Raw genomic sequence first — 18513 nt, forward strand, 5'->3', positions numbered from 1 at the left:
TGGAGCTGAACATGAAACGTGTTGGGACATCGTGGTCTATCCTCACCCACAGGTTCAGCTCCACAACTGCTGGATTGTTGGTTTTAGGAGTGTCATACGTGTCACAACAGACGCTGCACTTTTCTCATACTTCATTATGATTTAATTTATGATTTATGGACATGGGCAACAAAATCCTGTCTGAGCTGATGTCAGATCTTCAAATACGTGTTACAGTGTCTGCATGTATCACACACTGTCGCCCGTGTCCGGGTGTTAACGCAAAGCCTCGAGTCAGATTCTTATCGCCATTCACGACACACAAAAGCCCAAACACACCCTAAAAAACTCCACCTTCGCCAAACATGTCTTTGCACATACTCTGTATATTCTGTTTCTGTTTTGTAGTCATTCCTCTGTATAAGCCTTGTGAAGTCTTGTACAAACAAAAAGCGTAAATGAATTCACATGGATTAATATCGTGATTACAATCTCTGAGTTATTAATTTTTATTGTATAAGTCTTGTGAACCAATGGAGGAATGTTTGCGACACACCTCCACGAAACCGACTAGTTGATCTGCACTTTCAGGTGTCGCGCCCCTTTCAACCTTCACCTCTCTGCCTTGAAGCGAGGTCGTGTTTACACATAATGCTGAACTTTACGAGCTTGACACATGTTTGCACACAACTGAGTGTGCAAACATGCCAATCGGCTGTTCTTAAACCCCCATCAGCCGCAGCGTACCTGCGAGTTGAAGATAAAGTACTTGGGCGTGCACATCTCCTCGTCGTCAGGGTGGGGCTCAACGTGCACACCGGTGGAGAGGTGGGCGTCGTGGCTGCCCTTGACCGCCGGCGACATGTCGGCTCGAGAGAAATCCATTTGCAGCGAGTGGTTCTGCATCAGGTACAGCCCCGACGCGTCCGAGGCGTTCATGGTGAGGTTGGCCGAGTGGTGGGCGAAGAAAGGAAGAGGGCAGGGCAGCTGCGTCTTTTTGTAGATCATCTGGGAAATAAAACATAAAGTTAATGTTCTCGTACATGAAGATAAAAATCAATGGCATAAGGGAGCAACAAAATAGGAAATCTCAAAACCAAACTCTCTGCTTGAATGACAGTTTAGCAGTTATCCAATCCTAATCTTTTCTCTAATTTCTCTTTAAATGTTTTTGTTTCCTATAAATAAAGTGTATGAGAGTGAACTAAAACAATATGCTGTGGGTTGTACCACTGTGACAACAAGCTGAAAGAAGCTAATATGCTCCATAGAGTTGATATAGGTGATAGCTGGGTGATAATTCCCTGGGGATTTTGTCATAGCGTCACTACAGTGCAAGAGGCAGTAACACCAAACTAATATTGAACTAGTATTACTGATAACTGGGTTGGCTGGTGCAGCGGCTGGTGGGATTCCATCATGTTGCTATAGCGGCTGAACTTACCACGCACAGGAAGAAGACCATGCAACAGAGCGAAAAGCCACTGGTGTAGCCCAGGTATCCTAAAGAGGAGAGCAAAAATCAGCAATGACAACTGCAGCAGATACATGTGATGCTATATTTTACGGTTCGAACTCTCCACCTCCACCTCCGCTGCTCTGTTCTATCTCTGTAGCTGTCAAATCAGCCGTCTATTTTAGAATGTGGGTCACGTGCCATTCTGGGTTGTCACCCGTATCCAGAAGTCGACCAACGGACATCAGATATGACCAAAAAATCGAAAGCTTGTGAAACATTATTAAAGTTAAACCAAATACAGCCTTAATGCTATTCACTTGTCCAGTCATCTTGATGAAGACTTGTTGGTGAGCCTAGCCTGTTGAAGCTCTAGGAGCAGAGACCGACCTGAGGATTCTGTTCATAAATTACACGGGAGCCACGGAGCTGACTCCAGGGTTACCGGCCGTGTTACATTTCTGTTACTCCTATTTGTCTCCGAGCTGACTCAGGGACTCGACTAGTGTTACTCGTGGCTCTGTGGAGCCACGAGTAACTAACACTAGTTAGGGGCTAACACTAGTCTTCACTTGGCAGGAAGTGAACCTTAGATATAAGATATACTCCCAGAGCATGGAGTGAAATAACTGAAATATACAGTTTGATGGTGATACTGTGTATAAATAGACGTACACACACACACATTAATTAAGTCCTTACCCAGATTTTTCAGGAGAGACAAAGGCAGAATGATCCCGATGGACACAAACACCACCAGGTAGTTTCCATTCAAGTACCATTCACTGAAAATATGGCAGACAGGTTAAAATCTGAGGAAATCGCATATTTACAGGTGTATAAGTTGAACAAACACACACACACACACACACACACACACACACACACACACACACACACACACACACACACACACACACACACACACACACACACACACACACACACTAGCACACACACACTTACCCAGATATTTCTTCTAAGCCCAAGAAAGCTCGGATCACCTCGGGCAGCTCATACTTCACAATAAAGAGGTAGCTGGACATGGCTGCAGGAGGACGACAAGGGAAATATCTCTGAGATTAGAAACACTGTGCTTTCTACATACATTCAGACATGTTCACTTTGAAGGACTATTACAATTCGGACACACAGCTGTCTTTTAAAAGATCTCGTATATAAATGGGTGACAACAGAAAGGAGAACCCAACATAAAGCTTCTTAGTAAGATATTGTTTATGTATTCAGAATATACATTTTATTTGTCTTTCATCTGTATTTACAGGACCAGTGATCTACTGATTTACCTCCAATGTTCTGCATGGTTATCGATATAAATGCTGCCATTTTGCCAGGCCAACCGAATGCTCTCTCCCCAAGCTTTTCATAGATGAGAGATCCTGTCCGAACAAACAAGATGATGGAGAATTAGACATGGAACACAACCGAGGCATCACAGCACACGCTAAGACAAGGAATGAATAGTTTAAATGAAGGAGTTTAAAGAAATGAAATTAACTTTTCATGTTTCGCTGCCTTCCTTATGATACCCCAAAAGATACGTGTGAAATTAAACTAAAGGTCCAGTGTGTAAGATTTAGGTAAAGGGGATCTATTGGCAGAAACTGGGCCCTTTATATGTAAAAAAATTATATTTAAATTGGGTTTGGGTCGTCTCTTTGGAGTCCGCCATGTTATTTACAAACGCAAGTGAAGGCTACCACCGGTTCTCTTTCATTATTCAAAGGGGAGAGTGAGGTGAGGGCTATTCAGCTGCACCATGCAACTTCACCACTAGAAGTCACTAAATTCTACAAACAGAACCATTAAAACCTTTATATGTGGACTCTACTGAGCACTTACTTTAACATAACCTTTTATTCCTGATATGTCTAAAACAACTCTGAAAATCCCCAAAAACTTCAAAAAGTTACACAAAATCTTGTCCTAATCAAAATGATCAATCGTGCAAGTATAACTTCTTAACTTTAATTTAAACAAGTTGTTTTATAACAGTTTGTTAATTTCAGTGTATCTCTAATTTCTTCCATATTTCTCACATCATTAACCTGGTGGATGAACCTGTAAACGGTGTTGGAGCACTGGTTCCCCTCCTTTTGTTTCATTCTTTATTATAAGAAACATCTTCCTCTGACCCCTTGTTCAAAGGTTGAATGTCTTTGAATAGTGAGAAATTCAGCCAACAGGACATTTTCCCTTCTCAGATGGACATGTGAATACTATTTAGAGTTAGACGAGCTAAAAGGGGTGCCTAGTGTTTCACATAAAGAAGCACAGACTCGAGAAAGGGAAAAAATATACATGATGCTGTGCAGCGGAGTTGAGAGGTGTTGTACTGGTTTCACCTCTCATCCCAGAGGCTTCTTCAGCTCTACTTTTTCTACTTTCCTACTCAGGTGGTCAACTTGTGTGGGTCCTGACCTTCAGGTTGGGAGCAACAGTTTCTAAATTCTACAGCTGAGGGAGAAAGGTGAAATACTGACCTCCTTCTTTTGCCGTCACGAGGAGCAGGTGAACAGAATACAAGGAGAGGATGGCCACGGCGAAGAGGAGGAGTCTGCAAAGAGAGAAGGAAATTGAAGGTCGTTGCAAGACAGTGACACGACAAAGAGTTCTGTGTATGGGCTTCAACTTTTGTATCTTTGATCTAAGTAACCAAAGGTGAATAAGAGCAGAGGAAGGACAGGGGAGAAGGTTTAAGTCTATAAAACTGATTTATTTGCTTTGGGTTTAGTCCTGGCAGGTGGGCGCTGTTTTCGTTTTCGTCCTCCTTGAACAGGTCAAACATCAAAGGAGCTGCGACATGCTGCAGCTGCTCAGATGTGTTTGTCGTTCCGTTGTTTGGGTGATGTGGGGGCAGGTCTCAGGTGGCGCCGTGCGGCTGCAACATAACTTGGACATGGCTCTAGCATGAGCCGTGCCTGGTCACGTCAATGCTACGTCAATAAGTCCATCTGCTGCATTCTTCAGAGGGCGTCCTGTATGTCAGCTGGGTGCTACTGGACATACAGGAGCAGAGCTTTACTTTAATGGCCTTCACTAGGTGGTTTTTAGAAACATGACGGGCAGTTTTTAGGGGCTGGTGGCGTTTTAGCAGAGATGTGTGTTATCTTAACTGGCAGAAGATGACACAAGTTAACCATTCTTCCCTTCCTGATATCAGCGGCGACAAAGATACTTCCAATCTCCAATCAGACTGGGTTTCAGAGGAGACACCCTCTATGTTTTAGCTGTAATATTCCATGTCCCGCCCACCGTGTCAGGAGGCGACCACGCAGCAGGGGCATGGATCGCCAAGAGAGAGGGTCGGATTTATGGGTGTAGGGTGACAGCTGGTGTCAGATGTTGGATGTCACCCATGAATGCTGATAATGCAGATGCATAGGACAGACTGAGATGAGACTAAAAGATGGCAGAGTGGCAGAGGGTCACCGGGTACAGGAGTTTGTCTTCCAGGTCAGAATGTGAATCTAAACCTAATTCAAGCCTAGCAGTGATTATTTCTGAATTGCAATCTGTGCAAAATAAAATAATTTTAACAAGGATAAAATGATTTTTCTGCACTCAATTTTTTATAAGTTACTACTCTAGGTTAACTACTACTAGCAAAAAAACATATAATATATTTAAATTATTATTTATTATAATTTAATCAATAGCTTCTAACATTTAACTTTGTCCACCATTTGTATATAATATAAATAATACATTGACAACTCCATAAATCATGTGCCAACATTATCACAGACTTTGCAAAGTATTGACTTAAGGATTCCCGTGTCAACGTAAGGCTTTAACCTGTGTAATCTGCGGCTGCATAACTTACGAAAAGAGAATGATGCCAGTGTTTGCCATGGCGAAGGACAGGCCCAGGATACCGCTGCCCATGATGGCGTTGCTCAGGTTGAAGACAGACATCCCGAAGGAGGTGTGGCCAGGATGCTGCTCAGACAGAAAAGAAAGAGAAAAGAGAAATCTTTATTAGGGAAACAGGTGAACAGAGCTAAAAAAAACATATAAAGTCCGTCTTTGAAATAAAATAACTCTCTTTTACATATTAAAAATACAACTCAGAAGTGCAGTTGACAACAAGAATAAGACTATAAACACCTAAAAGATGCAATTCAACGCAAAATACACCCTTGTGTTCTATAACACTGTTATATACCAATGGTTTAGCACATTTCCAGTAGTTTTCAGATTTACCGACTGATCCTTTTCTCCCTCACTACTAATTCAGCTCGCAGCGGCAAACATTTACCAGAACAGATAGAGCATTAAGCCGGCTTTAGATCCTGACACCAAAATCTGCCACACTCAGATAATTTACTCAATCAAAGCTGCGGCTGCTTGAATTACATGAACATGACATCAGATCGCAGCGATTACACCCTTCTTGCATGTGTTAAAGAAACATACAATATATACCTGAATGGAATATGAGTAAAATTATAAATAGGGTTATTTTCAAGAGGTGCAGAAACGTGTTGTTTTTCTGGCCTGTGGGCGATAACAGTGCCAGGACTCAGTGGTCATTCTGAAAGCAAATCATCCTTAACGTTATTGTACTTTACCCAATGGTAGGGAACACAGACACAGGCAACATTTTGACTTGTGAATCCTCTTACATATTCTTCATGGTATTCTTCATACTTCTTCTTCTTCATCAGCCCATTCGACAGGAACTTCTGGCTTTCTGCATCATCGTTGTCATCCATAAACTGACTGCAAGGACCAAGAAAAAAAACAAAAAAAAAACATTACCACGTGCACACACATATGACAGTTTATACGAACTTTCTATGTTACAAAAAATTGTAATATACTAGCAGTTCTCCATGAACTGTAATCTTTGTGTTGTCCTTTAGATTAATTGTAACAGATTTTGATTTGCTGTCACCTGTCTGTGCTTGTTATTCAAGGTCAGCTCGGTGAGGAAGACCTTTAATTACTAAGAACGTGTGGAAACATTCCAGCTTGCTGCTTCACACAGATCATAACTGTTGATATGTACAAGCTTTAATACCTTAACTAATGACTAAGATTCTGACCTGAATTAAACTAATTGATTAATTCATATAATACCGCAATATACAGCCACAGAAAAAGCAGGTTACGAGAGCCCCTTTTCCATTGGTCAAAAAAACACCCACTGACATCTGGCTTTTGTCTGCAATGGGAATGGATTCAATCAAATGACTGTGCAGTAAACACAAGTGTAACTGGGCGCCGAACCCTCTCTGCGGTGATGGAAACGTTACACCCCGGGGGGGGAAACGCTACATTGGCAGCACAGCGAGGTGAGAGAACACCTCAGTTTTCTGTACGTTTGTGACACTGAACATGACGCACCAGAGGAAGAAAACACAGGCCAACTCCTGTAATAGCAATTAAAAATGAGTCAGTTGCCTTTTTTATTGGATTAACTTGCTTTCACCTGTTTATTCTGGTGTGAAAGAGGCGTAGTTTAGGGAAGGAGCTCAGAGAACGTGTTGATATAGTCATCTAACCCAGGTCAGTATTAGATTTGATGTTAGATTAGAGCAGACTTGTTGAAAAGATAAACTGGATTGATTGAGTTTCCCTTTAACACCAAACACAGAAATTATGTTTGTGGTTTATACAGTAAGAAATGTTCAGAGGGCCAAATGAACTACAACCTGTCACTACTGGAGCTGCAGTGTCAAATAAAGATGCTTCAGTGTCAGCTCACTTGGGAAAAGGGATTCAGAAACCTTGACATCATAGCCGCTCACCTGTCGATGGTGGCCTTCTCCGCGTCAATGGGCTCTGTGTAGCAGTCGTCCAGGCTGTCGTTGCTGTCGTCATCAGCCTCCGTGGAGACTTTGCTTAGCTCCATACGATCCACGACTCCCGGCATAGTGGCGCGCAGCGAGATGACGGGGCGGAGAAATGTTCCGTTTTCAAGATCTCAGGGCTTCACAAGGGTGTGATACGTTTCTTCCTCAATTTCTGCTAGACTTTTATACCTATAAGAAAAAAAATAAAGACAGGGGAGTGTCAGTGAATAAAATGTCTTTGAAGATTTCAGATTTTTTTTGAGGCTCCTGTTTTAAAAATCCACGAATTCTGGAGATATCAACTCAAGAACCACAATTTGTGACTGATTACGGGCCTGCAAGCAGGACTGTTGTCAGCCTCAATAAGGAACTTGGGCCCCTCTACCACCATCTCATTTCCTGGAAGTGAGAGGCTGTTTGTTATGCTACCTTGAGGAGGGTGGGGAATGATGCAATCATGTTCAGCTTTAACAACACAGATCCTTTTAGCTTCATTGCTATATTCATTAAAACACCGCTTGATTAGAAGTATCTTTTGTTTATAATGTCAGATAAAATACATTAAAGAAAAAATACAAAGTCATGTCTCACTGGATATCCTTACTTTAAGAAGAAATGACAAACAATTGCTGACGTACATGGACATTGCTTGCTGGTGTTAAGTAAACAAACCCTGAAACCAGGTTAAGGATACAATGGGTCATGAGGCCACCATCAACAGACCGTCTTTTTCGTGTATTCACCAGTTTACTCAGTATCACCCACGACCATTGAAAAAGGAGCAAACAACGTAGCATTCATTCTTGCGTTACGCAAGGAATAGAACGCAAACAGTGAGTGAATGAAGCCTGTGAGGTCATGAATGCTACTGAAAGCAACATTATTTATGGTTACGCACACAAAGAGCTCTGTAAAAGGGTGTTTCTCAACAAACAACTGGGATTACCAACGTGAAAAACAACTAGCCGTGGCGACCAAAACACAATTGCAACACGAGATGTGTAACTTGCGAAGAAGAACGCGTGAGAAATTGGCTTCTTTGAATTCTCTTTTGTTTTTGCAGCATTAATAAGTTGGCGTCCGCCCTGCAGCACAATTTAATGTGTATCATGCAAACTCAAAGTTACAATTCCATGTTTAAGCCAACACCTAACCTGCTTTGTGACATGCATTGAACTCAGGATAATCTCCTGACATTCTCCGGAGGAGCTGCATACGAGAACAAATATATCCAAGTGAGAGGCTCCATACTTTCTCTGGTCAGTCCCTTTAGTAAGAACTCTGGATATTGTCCGAATGAGCCCATGTTAGAACACAGCAGGAGATCCTCCACACGATTCACTGCACGCAATCTCTGAAACAGTCGGGACCCTTTTGTGCCGACACTCTCCTAAGTTCATGTTTGAAAACAGCTTTAAGCGGTTCACAGATATGACTTGCGGCTAAAATCCAGAGAATTGGCCGTGGAGTTTACCTGCAGTTTGCCTTTCACACATGCACAACACAGCAGGGGGTTCTCTGCACAAAACGCGTTCACAACAACAAAAAATCTTTTTCAGGCGAGGGGTGTGGAAAGGAAGTGACTTATTAACGCAGCTGCAAAAATCACATGATTTTCTTTACAACACACATCATAAGCTCTTATCACCTCAAACTCTCTGGACATCTTTGTGTTTTCTCCGTGTATGACCCCATTTTTTCACTGGGAGGTATTTGATTTCATTTTTTTTGTTTTTTTGTTTATGCATTGATTTTTGTTGGAAATAATTCTGTGTTGCGATTCAATACTTTTTTTTTCAATTTTTTTCTAAAAAAGGTCCTTTCTTTCAGAAGTATTGAAAAGTACATGCATAGATGGAGATGGATACAGTACAAGTGCGTGTAAGTACTGTATTTGACATAATGCACTTCAGGTTTGGGTCAGTACTTTAAAAATCATCTGTTACAAAATACCTTCTGATTTTTGTTAAGCAACAGTCACTTAAAGGAAGTTGATGGGCAGCAGGATCTTTGCATCACAAAGCATTACCCAAGCGTTTACAGCACACAGGCCACTTTGCCTCCACAGAAAACTTTCCACTTTGTAAAGGACAAGCTATGTAAAGGACAAGCTATGCAAATGACGTCATTGGTGTTAAGACTCTCCAGCTTGACCCCACCTGGCTGAAACTGTTTTGACCTACGGGACCAGAGCTTCTTCCAAAGCATGCCTTTGTCTCCTCTGCGATCTTGCTCTTCGGAAGTATGCCGCTTTAAAACAGCCCATATCTGGGAGCCAAAAGAGATTAAGCGGCTACATTACCGTTAACAACCGCATCACACAAGCCAGTACACCCAATCTCTCAGTGTCCCTCTCTGTTGTGTGGCGAGAGAGAAAGGGGGAACGTTTCACACTTCTCATTGCCAAAAAGGATTAACCTGTCCGAGTGGGTTAACTTTGTATTTCACTATTTAACGCCACTGTTTTTACAGGTACAGCATTAAAGAATCACTTGTTTGGCCATGCGACACATGAGGACCGGCTCTGTTGTAGTATCACTCTCGCATAGCTGGACTGACTGCAGCCCCCACCCACCATTAACATAACATGTGTGAAATACATCTCGAGGAGTGACCACTTGTTGCTGGAATTTGCTTCCCTGCTTGCACTTTCATTTGAACTGCCCAAACAGAGAAGAAACTCGTTTGCAGTTGGCCACATTGATGTGAAAAACAAGGGCTGATGCGATTTGCATTCTGGATAAAACGCCAGACATGATAATGAAACAGCTGGAATCAATGGTGACAAACAGACGAGAGGGAAGACGCACGTGCTGTCTGCACAGAAACCCAAACAGCAATATTGTTTTATAGCTTTTGCATGATTACTTTTCTTCATTCGTCTCACGGGGAAACTTTTGAGTTCAACTGGTCAAATGTCTTTTAAAGCGGTAACATCCGTACAAATGCTCACATGGTGAAATTAGAAAACAGGAAAATGCAAGAAAATCCAGTAGTCAAATTCCTGCTGATACCAGTCTCAGCAAATAAGAAAAACCTTAAAGGGCAGCAAGCATAGAAACAGAAAACCTACAAACCTAAAGACACTAACCCTTAAAACCTTTGCACATACTTTCAAAATAAAATAATTCTCTGAGACACATTTAGGAAGATATAAGTGTCCACAGATGATTTAACAACCTCAAGTCTCCACTGTGAAAACACTGCAACGTTCTCATATATCCTCCACCCAAACAAACTCTTGCATCAGCCACGAGCTCTGAGGAGGAGGCTTTCGCCTCTGCAGGGACGAGGGATACCACAAAAATCAAGAAAAGGGTGGAAAAAAATAAACTTCAACGTGCAGAATAAACAATTTTGCAGGAGAAACTCCTTGACAACAAATCTTGCAACATGGTGCTTGGTAAATCTATCTGATTGTTTATATAGCCTTATTTTCATGCATAGTACGGACCAAGACTTTCAAGCAACAATACTCACTCACTGAAAGTTTCCTTAAAGAGATTCTGAGAGTTCCTTTTCTTGTTTTGAAGAAATGTGTTCTTTAAGAAGACACAGTGGATGGGTGAGGAGCAGCAGCTCTTTTGTAACTCAGGTGAAAATACAGGCTTTTAAAAAGGAGGGGGGAGGGCCTCCGTCGACCAATGAGGACCCACACTCTGCAAACAGGCCCCGCCTTTGAGCACGGGCTGTAACCCTCACAATACACACATGCACATAAACATGTCTGCCTCTTCAGAGAAGAACAAGAGGGCCACAGCAGGGGCCCCAACCAGAGATAGAGAGACAGATTTATAGATAGATAGATAGATAGATAGACAGACAGACAGACAGACAGACAGACAGACAGACAGACAGACAGACAGACAGACAGACAGACAGACAGACAGACAGACAGACAGACAGACAGACAGACAGACAGACAGACAGATTGATAGATGTTACATAGCGAGGAAACATCAACCACCAGACTGAAGATACTGCGGCCCACCATCGCCGTTAAATACCCACTGTCGCTTCAACCTTTGATCACATGACCATGACCATCAGTACAGTTTTATACTGGCACACGCCGTGTTTGACCTGACACCGACGCCGATCGACGCTCAGAGCGACTGATGCTGTCGTCACTGCACCGCCTCTTGTGAGCACAGAGAGACAAACTGTTTGCACATGCAGCTGCACACACACACACACACACAGACACACACACACACACACATCCAGCTGCACCGTGGCCGATCATCGGTGGATTTTGGGGGTAGGCTGTGTCGTCGACCGGCCAATCAGGGAATCAGGAGACATCGTTGTCGGCATGTCACTGTGCCCAAGGCCATGTTTGTGTCAGGGATGTTTTTTTTTAATCTCTTTTCCACTTTATTGGACAGTGTAGTTCAAATGAAGGAACAAACACACACACACGTGGGGAACAAACTGCAAGATTTTCTTCGAATTAGCTGATTAAAGATTTTTATAGAGTGAGCAGTTAAATCAAAAAGTAGCACACTTGTCACAAGGGTTCTCACTTTCACTCACAGTTGATAACTGTGATAAATGTCGCATGATAAATGTCACATGATTTTTTCTTTCACATTTAAAGACAGATTTTTTCTCCTGAGTGAAGGTCGTGGTTTTAAACTCTTCCTGGACAGAGAATGACAAACACTTAACTGAGGTAGATCAATTATTTGTTATACCTTCCCCATAAATACTGGACTTTTCTTGATTAAAACTATACTGCAATAATTATTAATATTATTTTAGTGCCCAGCCCTATATGACATATGTGATATTTAAATGTGAAAGATTTCTACAGAATAGCAACATGATCTTTAAAAGGGAGAACAATTAAGTTTTCATTTTAGGAAGCTGGAAAGTTTAAATAAGCTAAGAAGTGTGTTATTTCCATGTAATTGACTCGAACAGATAGACTTTGTAAGTTTTGCATCCACACTTGATAATTATAAGCTAAAACCTACTGAAACAGTGGCACGAATGGAGAGGAGTGAAAACACCAAGTGATGTCTATCTCTCAGTAACGTCTATTTACTCTGGGTTACATAAAATAGACAAAGACCAGAAAAAGATAAGGACGGACTGTACTGAATCGAGCGAGGGCTTCAACTTTTCATTTTCAGAGAGGAGTGTTATGTTTCATTAAGTCTAAGTCAAGGAAAAATCAACCCCTAAGCTATAACTCAAGATCAAGATCTAACTGTTGTGTGCCTCAGCCGTGTGAGTATCAGTTGAGTGATCATTATCTGCTTCTGTTCCTGTGTCAAGGTGTTAAATATAGGCCAGAAAAGTGTTTTTTGCAGAGTGTTATGATGTCACAGTGACCTTTCCCTTTAACATAAACTTATCAGTTCACCCAAGTGAAAAAAAATTGTAGAAATTCCCATGAGGAATTCCTCACATATCTCATTCAGTAGAATGGCCGAAAACACGATGCCTCCAGCCATGGCTGTTGCCGATGTGGAGGAGTATGTTGCGCAAACTGACTTACGGCCCATCCCCCTAAGGAGAAATGTAGCTTTTCTTTTGATTTCTTCAAACAAGCATTTGAATCTAAGGAAAATAAGTAAAAGTAAGCCCCAAATTATTTTATTAAACCTTCAGTACACAGAACAACACAGCAGCATGAAAGCTAGATCCCTAAAAATCAAGTGAACTCCTCAACGTGATCCACTATAGCTGCAGGGATATTCCTTAAAAGGCCCCTTGGAGTGTTTATGTTTGGGGCCTCACACAGCCCATCACCTATGACTAGAAAGCCATCCCTGAGCCAATCCTGTGACATACCAAACAGGGATGGCGTTAGCTTGGGGGTCACAAACTTCAGAGAGCAGCAGCAGCCAACTATAGAAGTGACTGAGCTCGAGAAAATCGCACACACAAACAAATGAAAACACAAAGTGTCCACTGGTTTAACCCGCAAAGACCGGCGTGCGACCTGCAAGGAGAACGTCCTTTGCATAAGGTCTTATGTAATCGTGTGACAAAATAACCCTGATGATATCTATGCTGCATTCTACATTGGTAGTCAGCGGAACTGTTTGTTTTCTTCCGGGTGGTGGATCATCTTCTGATAGGAGCTTGACGAATCAGCGAAGGCTACGTCCTGACCGAAAAATCTGCACAAGGTTGAGAGTGTCTATGGCATGGTTTCCAAATATCTCTGTTTCTGCCCATCCAGACTACAACACAGCTCTGGAGTTTTGTGGGGGGAAGGAAATCGGTATCAGGAAGGGGAAAATGCTACTGGAACAACTAAAGTTTTAATAATCTGTCTCTTTGGATTGTCCCTTTAAATTCACCTTTACTACGTAAAATGCCTAAGCACCTTCCCACTGAGAATACTAAATGTCAATAAGAAAATATTTAGGGGAAATTTAGACTGTTGAATCCTGTGTCTGAGGTATCATCCAAGTTAATGTGTTGAATAAAGGATCTTGCTTCAACAAAACATGGAGAAAAGACCTCACTTAGTTACTGTTAAACCTGTTTGGAACAAGCTGTTCCAACTTGCCGGAGTTTCGAAGTACTCCGACTCTTTTCCTCTAACTCTCCCCTCCTCTCTCTGCCACGAGCACACACCCACCCTCCCTTTATTTTGGTAAAACGTTGTCATCTTACTGACAGTGTCCACCTACTGCAGGAGCTCGCCAAGAGATTTTGACCGGTTGTATGTGATGAGGAAGTTTTGACACGGGCTTGTAAAGGGACTGCTCAAATGAGAAGTGAGGTATTTCACTCGTTCACTCTTTGAAGTCGCTGGTTTCCCGGCAGAGTTTTGACCTCTGCATGTATTTGATCAAACTCCAGAGCATAACACCTCATAAAAAATAATTTTTGTAGCATGCCGGAGAATAATACACAGTTTTGACGTCAGTAAACAAGAGGCACTGGGGAAGTTGCCGTCACGGATCAATGGGGCTTTAATCTCCAGATTTGACCATAACATGTCTAACACGACACTATGGACTATAACGTGTGCCCCTGAATGGATGAATCATTTCAGCAAACACAGACAAACACACAAACAAACACACAGACAAACACAGAGACACACAGCATCCGAACCGATGTTAATGTGTATGTTTGTTATGCACCCCCAACAGTATGCTCATCGCGACTCTATAAATAAAGCCTATACCTCCTTATGCCATGTGACTGCCTGCAAATACCAGACTGCTGCTAAATCACTGGCCAGATGACGTCCAATATCTGACTAAATATCAAGTAAAACACAAATTTGCCTCAGATGAGCTAACAGGGCTTTTATATGGTGAAAGCTTAATACATGTATGTCTTTTTTAGAATAATATTAAAGACAAATGTCCTCAACTAATGATTTGGCCTCTTTAAGAATTCAAAGGTCAAAGCGAGATATTTTTGTCCGCTGCGTCTACAACTATCACCTCTATGTACCTATTTTCAAGTAGGTGACTGCTGTATAATACATGATGTAACACTGAGGTCATTATTATTATTGGAAACGTGTCAAAGAAAAGTCTAAGGCTTATTTGTCCTCCACTAGAGGCCCAGCTCAGACCGGGTGTAAACATCGATCCAAAGCGTGTAGGATCTAGGACCATGCACATTTCCTCATTAAGGAATTGTGCACGGTTCTTTGTTTACTGTTAGCTCTATAGCTTTAAACAAAGCCACACATCATTGAATATATTGTAAAAATGGTTCCTTGTTCAAGCACATTTTGTGCTTTAAAAAAGAAAAGAACAGAAGTGTTGTATTGTTAGTGAGTAGTTCTGACAATACAGGGGCACTTCAGGGGCCATTAGATTCACTCATCTGATCACAAGTGGACAGCTTTATGTAAAGGTGTGACCACTGAGGATACATTTGACATCAATCCCTCAAATCACGTTTCAGAGATGGTCTGGGACACATTTGGCCTAATTTTGGGATCAGAGTGTACAGAAATGTGTCCAAGGCCTTATATGATGAAACGCCGACTGAGCCAACCTCTGGCCTGCTACAGTTAGTAAACCAAGTTTTTTTATGCTTTTCAGTGTTTCACACACACTGAATCACTTGTGGCCACCGCAACGATATTAACACTGTTATTATTTAATTATAAAGCTGCAGGCACCACAATGTTTCTCACATTGAGACACACACACACACACATGCCGGCACAAACTTAAACACATTTACCCAATCTGTTATGTGTGATCACATCTCTCGAGAGGTGTGTTAATATGAGGTCTGAACATTCTAGTTGACTGCAGATCTATCATGGAAAAAGGTTTAGCCTTATGAACTTTGTCTTTGAAGGTTGAGTTATGTGGCTGTATAGGATCCGCACTATTACTACATCTGCCCACGTCCGCACATGGATCACTCAGATGTTACGCACCAACTAATGTGTCAACATGTCAGCATATACACACGCCCAGGGTAGTATAAACTGAATTGCGTGTGGCCCATTGTGGGTTGTATCTGGGCATTTAGATTTCTTCATTGCATGTGGTCTGACTATAATTTAATCGAATGGTTAGACATTTTGGGAAATATTCTAATTTGATGTTCAGTTTCTTACAGCTGCTAAAAACGACTCTATAGCAAACAACCACTTAGCCTATCAGTGTGCTAATCGTCCCTGTAGCTATATACAGTACAGTATAAAAAACTAACCACTAAAGATTACAATGCCAACAGTGTGTGAGTGTGATAAGGCCGATGTAAATGGTTCAACCCAACCAATCAGAGCTAGTTAAGCGTGTCATGTAGGGCAGATTTACAGCTGCTGGTTACAGTCAGAGAAGTGTACTGTGTGTTTGCTCATAAAAATGAAACAACCACAACAAACAGGGTTGTGTGCGCCCGACATCTGTGTTGAACTGAGTTCACGCCTTCCTCCCAGTGTCTTAAAGAGCTTCCACATAAGAGGAATTCATCAATCTTCTGTGTGTGGCATGTTGAAATCTGCCCCCCCCCCCCTTCTTCAGCCTGTCACACTGCGGCCATACATTCTACATGTTGGAGACAGATGGACAGTCAGGGCAGGATACGTCTCAATAGCAACCCCTGGTTCCAAGAAAAGAGTACTCGAGATAAAACTCGATATCTAAAAACACCAGATTTGATTTTGAGAAAAAACTACAGTATCCTAAAAACAAAGATGAAAACAACCATGAGAGAAAAATGCAAACGCATGAACCCTCGGGTATACTCTGGAGTATTGAGTTACATCGGATTCAACAGGTATACACTTGGCTCCTTACCCTGCACAGGTGGTGTGTGTGGAAGTGTTTCAGATAGGATCCTGATTTATCTGCAGACAGGTACAGGAGGTGAGTGTCGGACCAACACCTGACTGGATGCTCACTTTACACACATTCCTGCCTTTCACTTGCCCTTCCATGGCCTTCATAGTTTACAACCGGTGCTTAACTGTAAATAATCTGTCCTCCTCTCTGGCTATGCATAACCAATGTTTTAACACAACTTTTACTGCACTTTGTGTTATTTTTATCCCAGTCCAGACTATAGGCTCTTTACTTGACCCGATAGACCGATACCTGGAACTGTGGTGATTTGAGGAAGATACTAATATCTTACGTGTGAGAAACCTATAAGGAGCTCAAGGCCCCAGCACATGCCTTCAGGCTGAACTCAGACAGCTACAATTTATGGTTTTATGATATATGAGCTGAAGTAATAAGAAAGCAACGCTCACATGAGAAACCGCTGTGCTGGACTTGCAAGAGTTTTTTCTTTCCTCTCACATATCTGTCATCTGACATTTTGAAATAAGCTAGTGCAAACACGGAATTACCAGAGAAAGTGCCATCTGTCTGTTCTAAGCATTTGCTCACTATCGTATTCGGCGCCGCCATATCAAGGGCCATGCATCAACTGAAACAGCAGAGCAGGCTGTTTTTGAGATGTAGAAAAAAATGACCAACCCCCCCAAAGTACAATAAAAAAAGGAAGCTAAGTGTAGGGTTACAATACTTATCTTTGTTTCTCACCGCTGACTGAAACTACAGTGTGTGGAAAACTGCAACTAATGTTTGCATGCGGCAAAGTCTTTGTGGAATACTCAGAAACCGGCAGAAAATCGTCTGAATTTCGAATCAATGACACTGACAGCTCAAAGAGCGGCTGTAAAACTACGATCGACCTCCAACTGGAGAGCCGGAAAACAAAAAACATATTGACAAAAGACGCTGACTCCTACGGTGGCATGTGTCATTAAAGGTCAGTTGATCATTGGCGAAACATCATATTGACCTCTTGTGCATCAACCTGGTGTGTCCCCACTTTGTTTGTGATCCACCATTGCAAACACTCGCCCTGTTCATGTTAGCAGTCGATATTGATCTTCTCGCTGATGTGGAAATCGTGACACGGGCATCTTGCTTTGCCAAGATATGCAGCAAGCTAAAGGGTTTGACCTTGAGAAGGATTTAAACATACTACTAGTCCGAAGAGGATTTGTTCCTGTTGTTCCAAAAGCACTGATTTAGATAACCTCAGTTTCTGGTTGACGACGACCGAGCTAAGAGACCAAGAAAGTTAAGTGTGTGGTATTTTCCACCATTTTTCCATTACAAAAACACCCTCTAAGTGTAATTTGAGAGCGCATGAGGGCATACATGTGTCTGAACTCGTTAGGTCACCTGTACAAAGATGCCATTGGCCTCCACACATTGGGAACAGACGGCTCATTCAGCAGGACACCACATCCCCAGAATAATCTGCTTATGCTCCTGTTTCTCCGGTTTTGCGACATGCTGAGCGCTGACAAACCCAAACAGACCATGACAAACACTCTGTACAGAAAATTGCACATTTTCGAGTTCATTAGTGAAGCACAAAAAAGCTAACACACCATTTATTTTAAGATATCGCATGACTGTCAGTAAGCCCTGTCCCCCAGTCCTTTTAAATACAATATAATGACAGCAAATATAGTTTTGAGCCTAAAGAGTTACAGAAAACTCAAACTTTGTCTCAGCAATTCACGTGCCAGGAAAAGGTGTCTTTTAACATTATGTAAGAATAATTGTATAATTTACGTCAACTTGATTGTATAATATGGGTATAATCAATGGGGACAAGGCACCTTTTCATTCTCTTTTGTGGGTTCATTTGCAGACGTCTTCTCTGGGTATGAGCCTTTTCTGTTGCATCAGTAACCATGAACCTGCTGTACTCTGATTATTCAGAGGCAGGCGGTGGGGCATCTGGGCTCTGGCTAGGTTTGACATGCCACCAGGGAAGAGG

The 18513-nt window shown here is 42.0% G+C and overlaps 1 protein-coding gene across 3 annotated transcripts in view; it reads right to left on the reverse strand.

Moving 5' to 3' along the window:
* Nucleotides 1–18513, reverse strand: part of slc38a4 (solute carrier family 38 member 4) — a 35600-nt gene that overhangs the window by 13321 nt on the left and 3766 nt on the right. The window contains exons 1-10 of one of the 3 annotated variants that reach the window (XM_061089091.1): nucleotides 10742–11216; nucleotides 7213–7446; nucleotides 6085–6181; nucleotides 5283–5398; nucleotides 3940–4013; nucleotides 2743–2835; nucleotides 2402–2483; nucleotides 2138–2220; nucleotides 1424–1482; nucleotides 727–987 (exon numbers count right to left, since the gene is read on the reverse strand). In XM_061089091.1, the coding sequence (XP_060945074.1) occupies nucleotides 727–987; nucleotides 1424–1482; nucleotides 2138–2220; nucleotides 2402–2483; nucleotides 2743–2835; nucleotides 3940–4013; nucleotides 5283–5398; nucleotides 6085–6181; nucleotides 7213–7337 (990 nt within the window). In that variant the 5' untranslated portion in view covers nucleotides 7338–7446; nucleotides 10742–11216. Of the gene's footprint in view, nucleotides 1–726; nucleotides 988–1423; nucleotides 1483–2137; nucleotides 2221–2401; nucleotides 2484–2742; nucleotides 2836–3939; nucleotides 4014–5282; nucleotides 5399–6084; nucleotides 6182–7212; nucleotides 7447–10737; nucleotides 11217–18513 lie in introns of those variants that run through there. The other 2 variants (XM_061089022.1, XM_061089166.1) reach the window with 2 other exon arrangements.

This window comes from Limanda limanda, chromosome 1 (assembly GCF_963576545.1).
Source record: "Limanda limanda chromosome 1, fLimLim1.1, whole genome shotgun sequence".
In the NCBI taxonomy this organism is placed as follows: Eukaryota; Metazoa; Chordata; class Actinopteri; order Pleuronectiformes; family Pleuronectidae; genus Limanda; species Limanda limanda.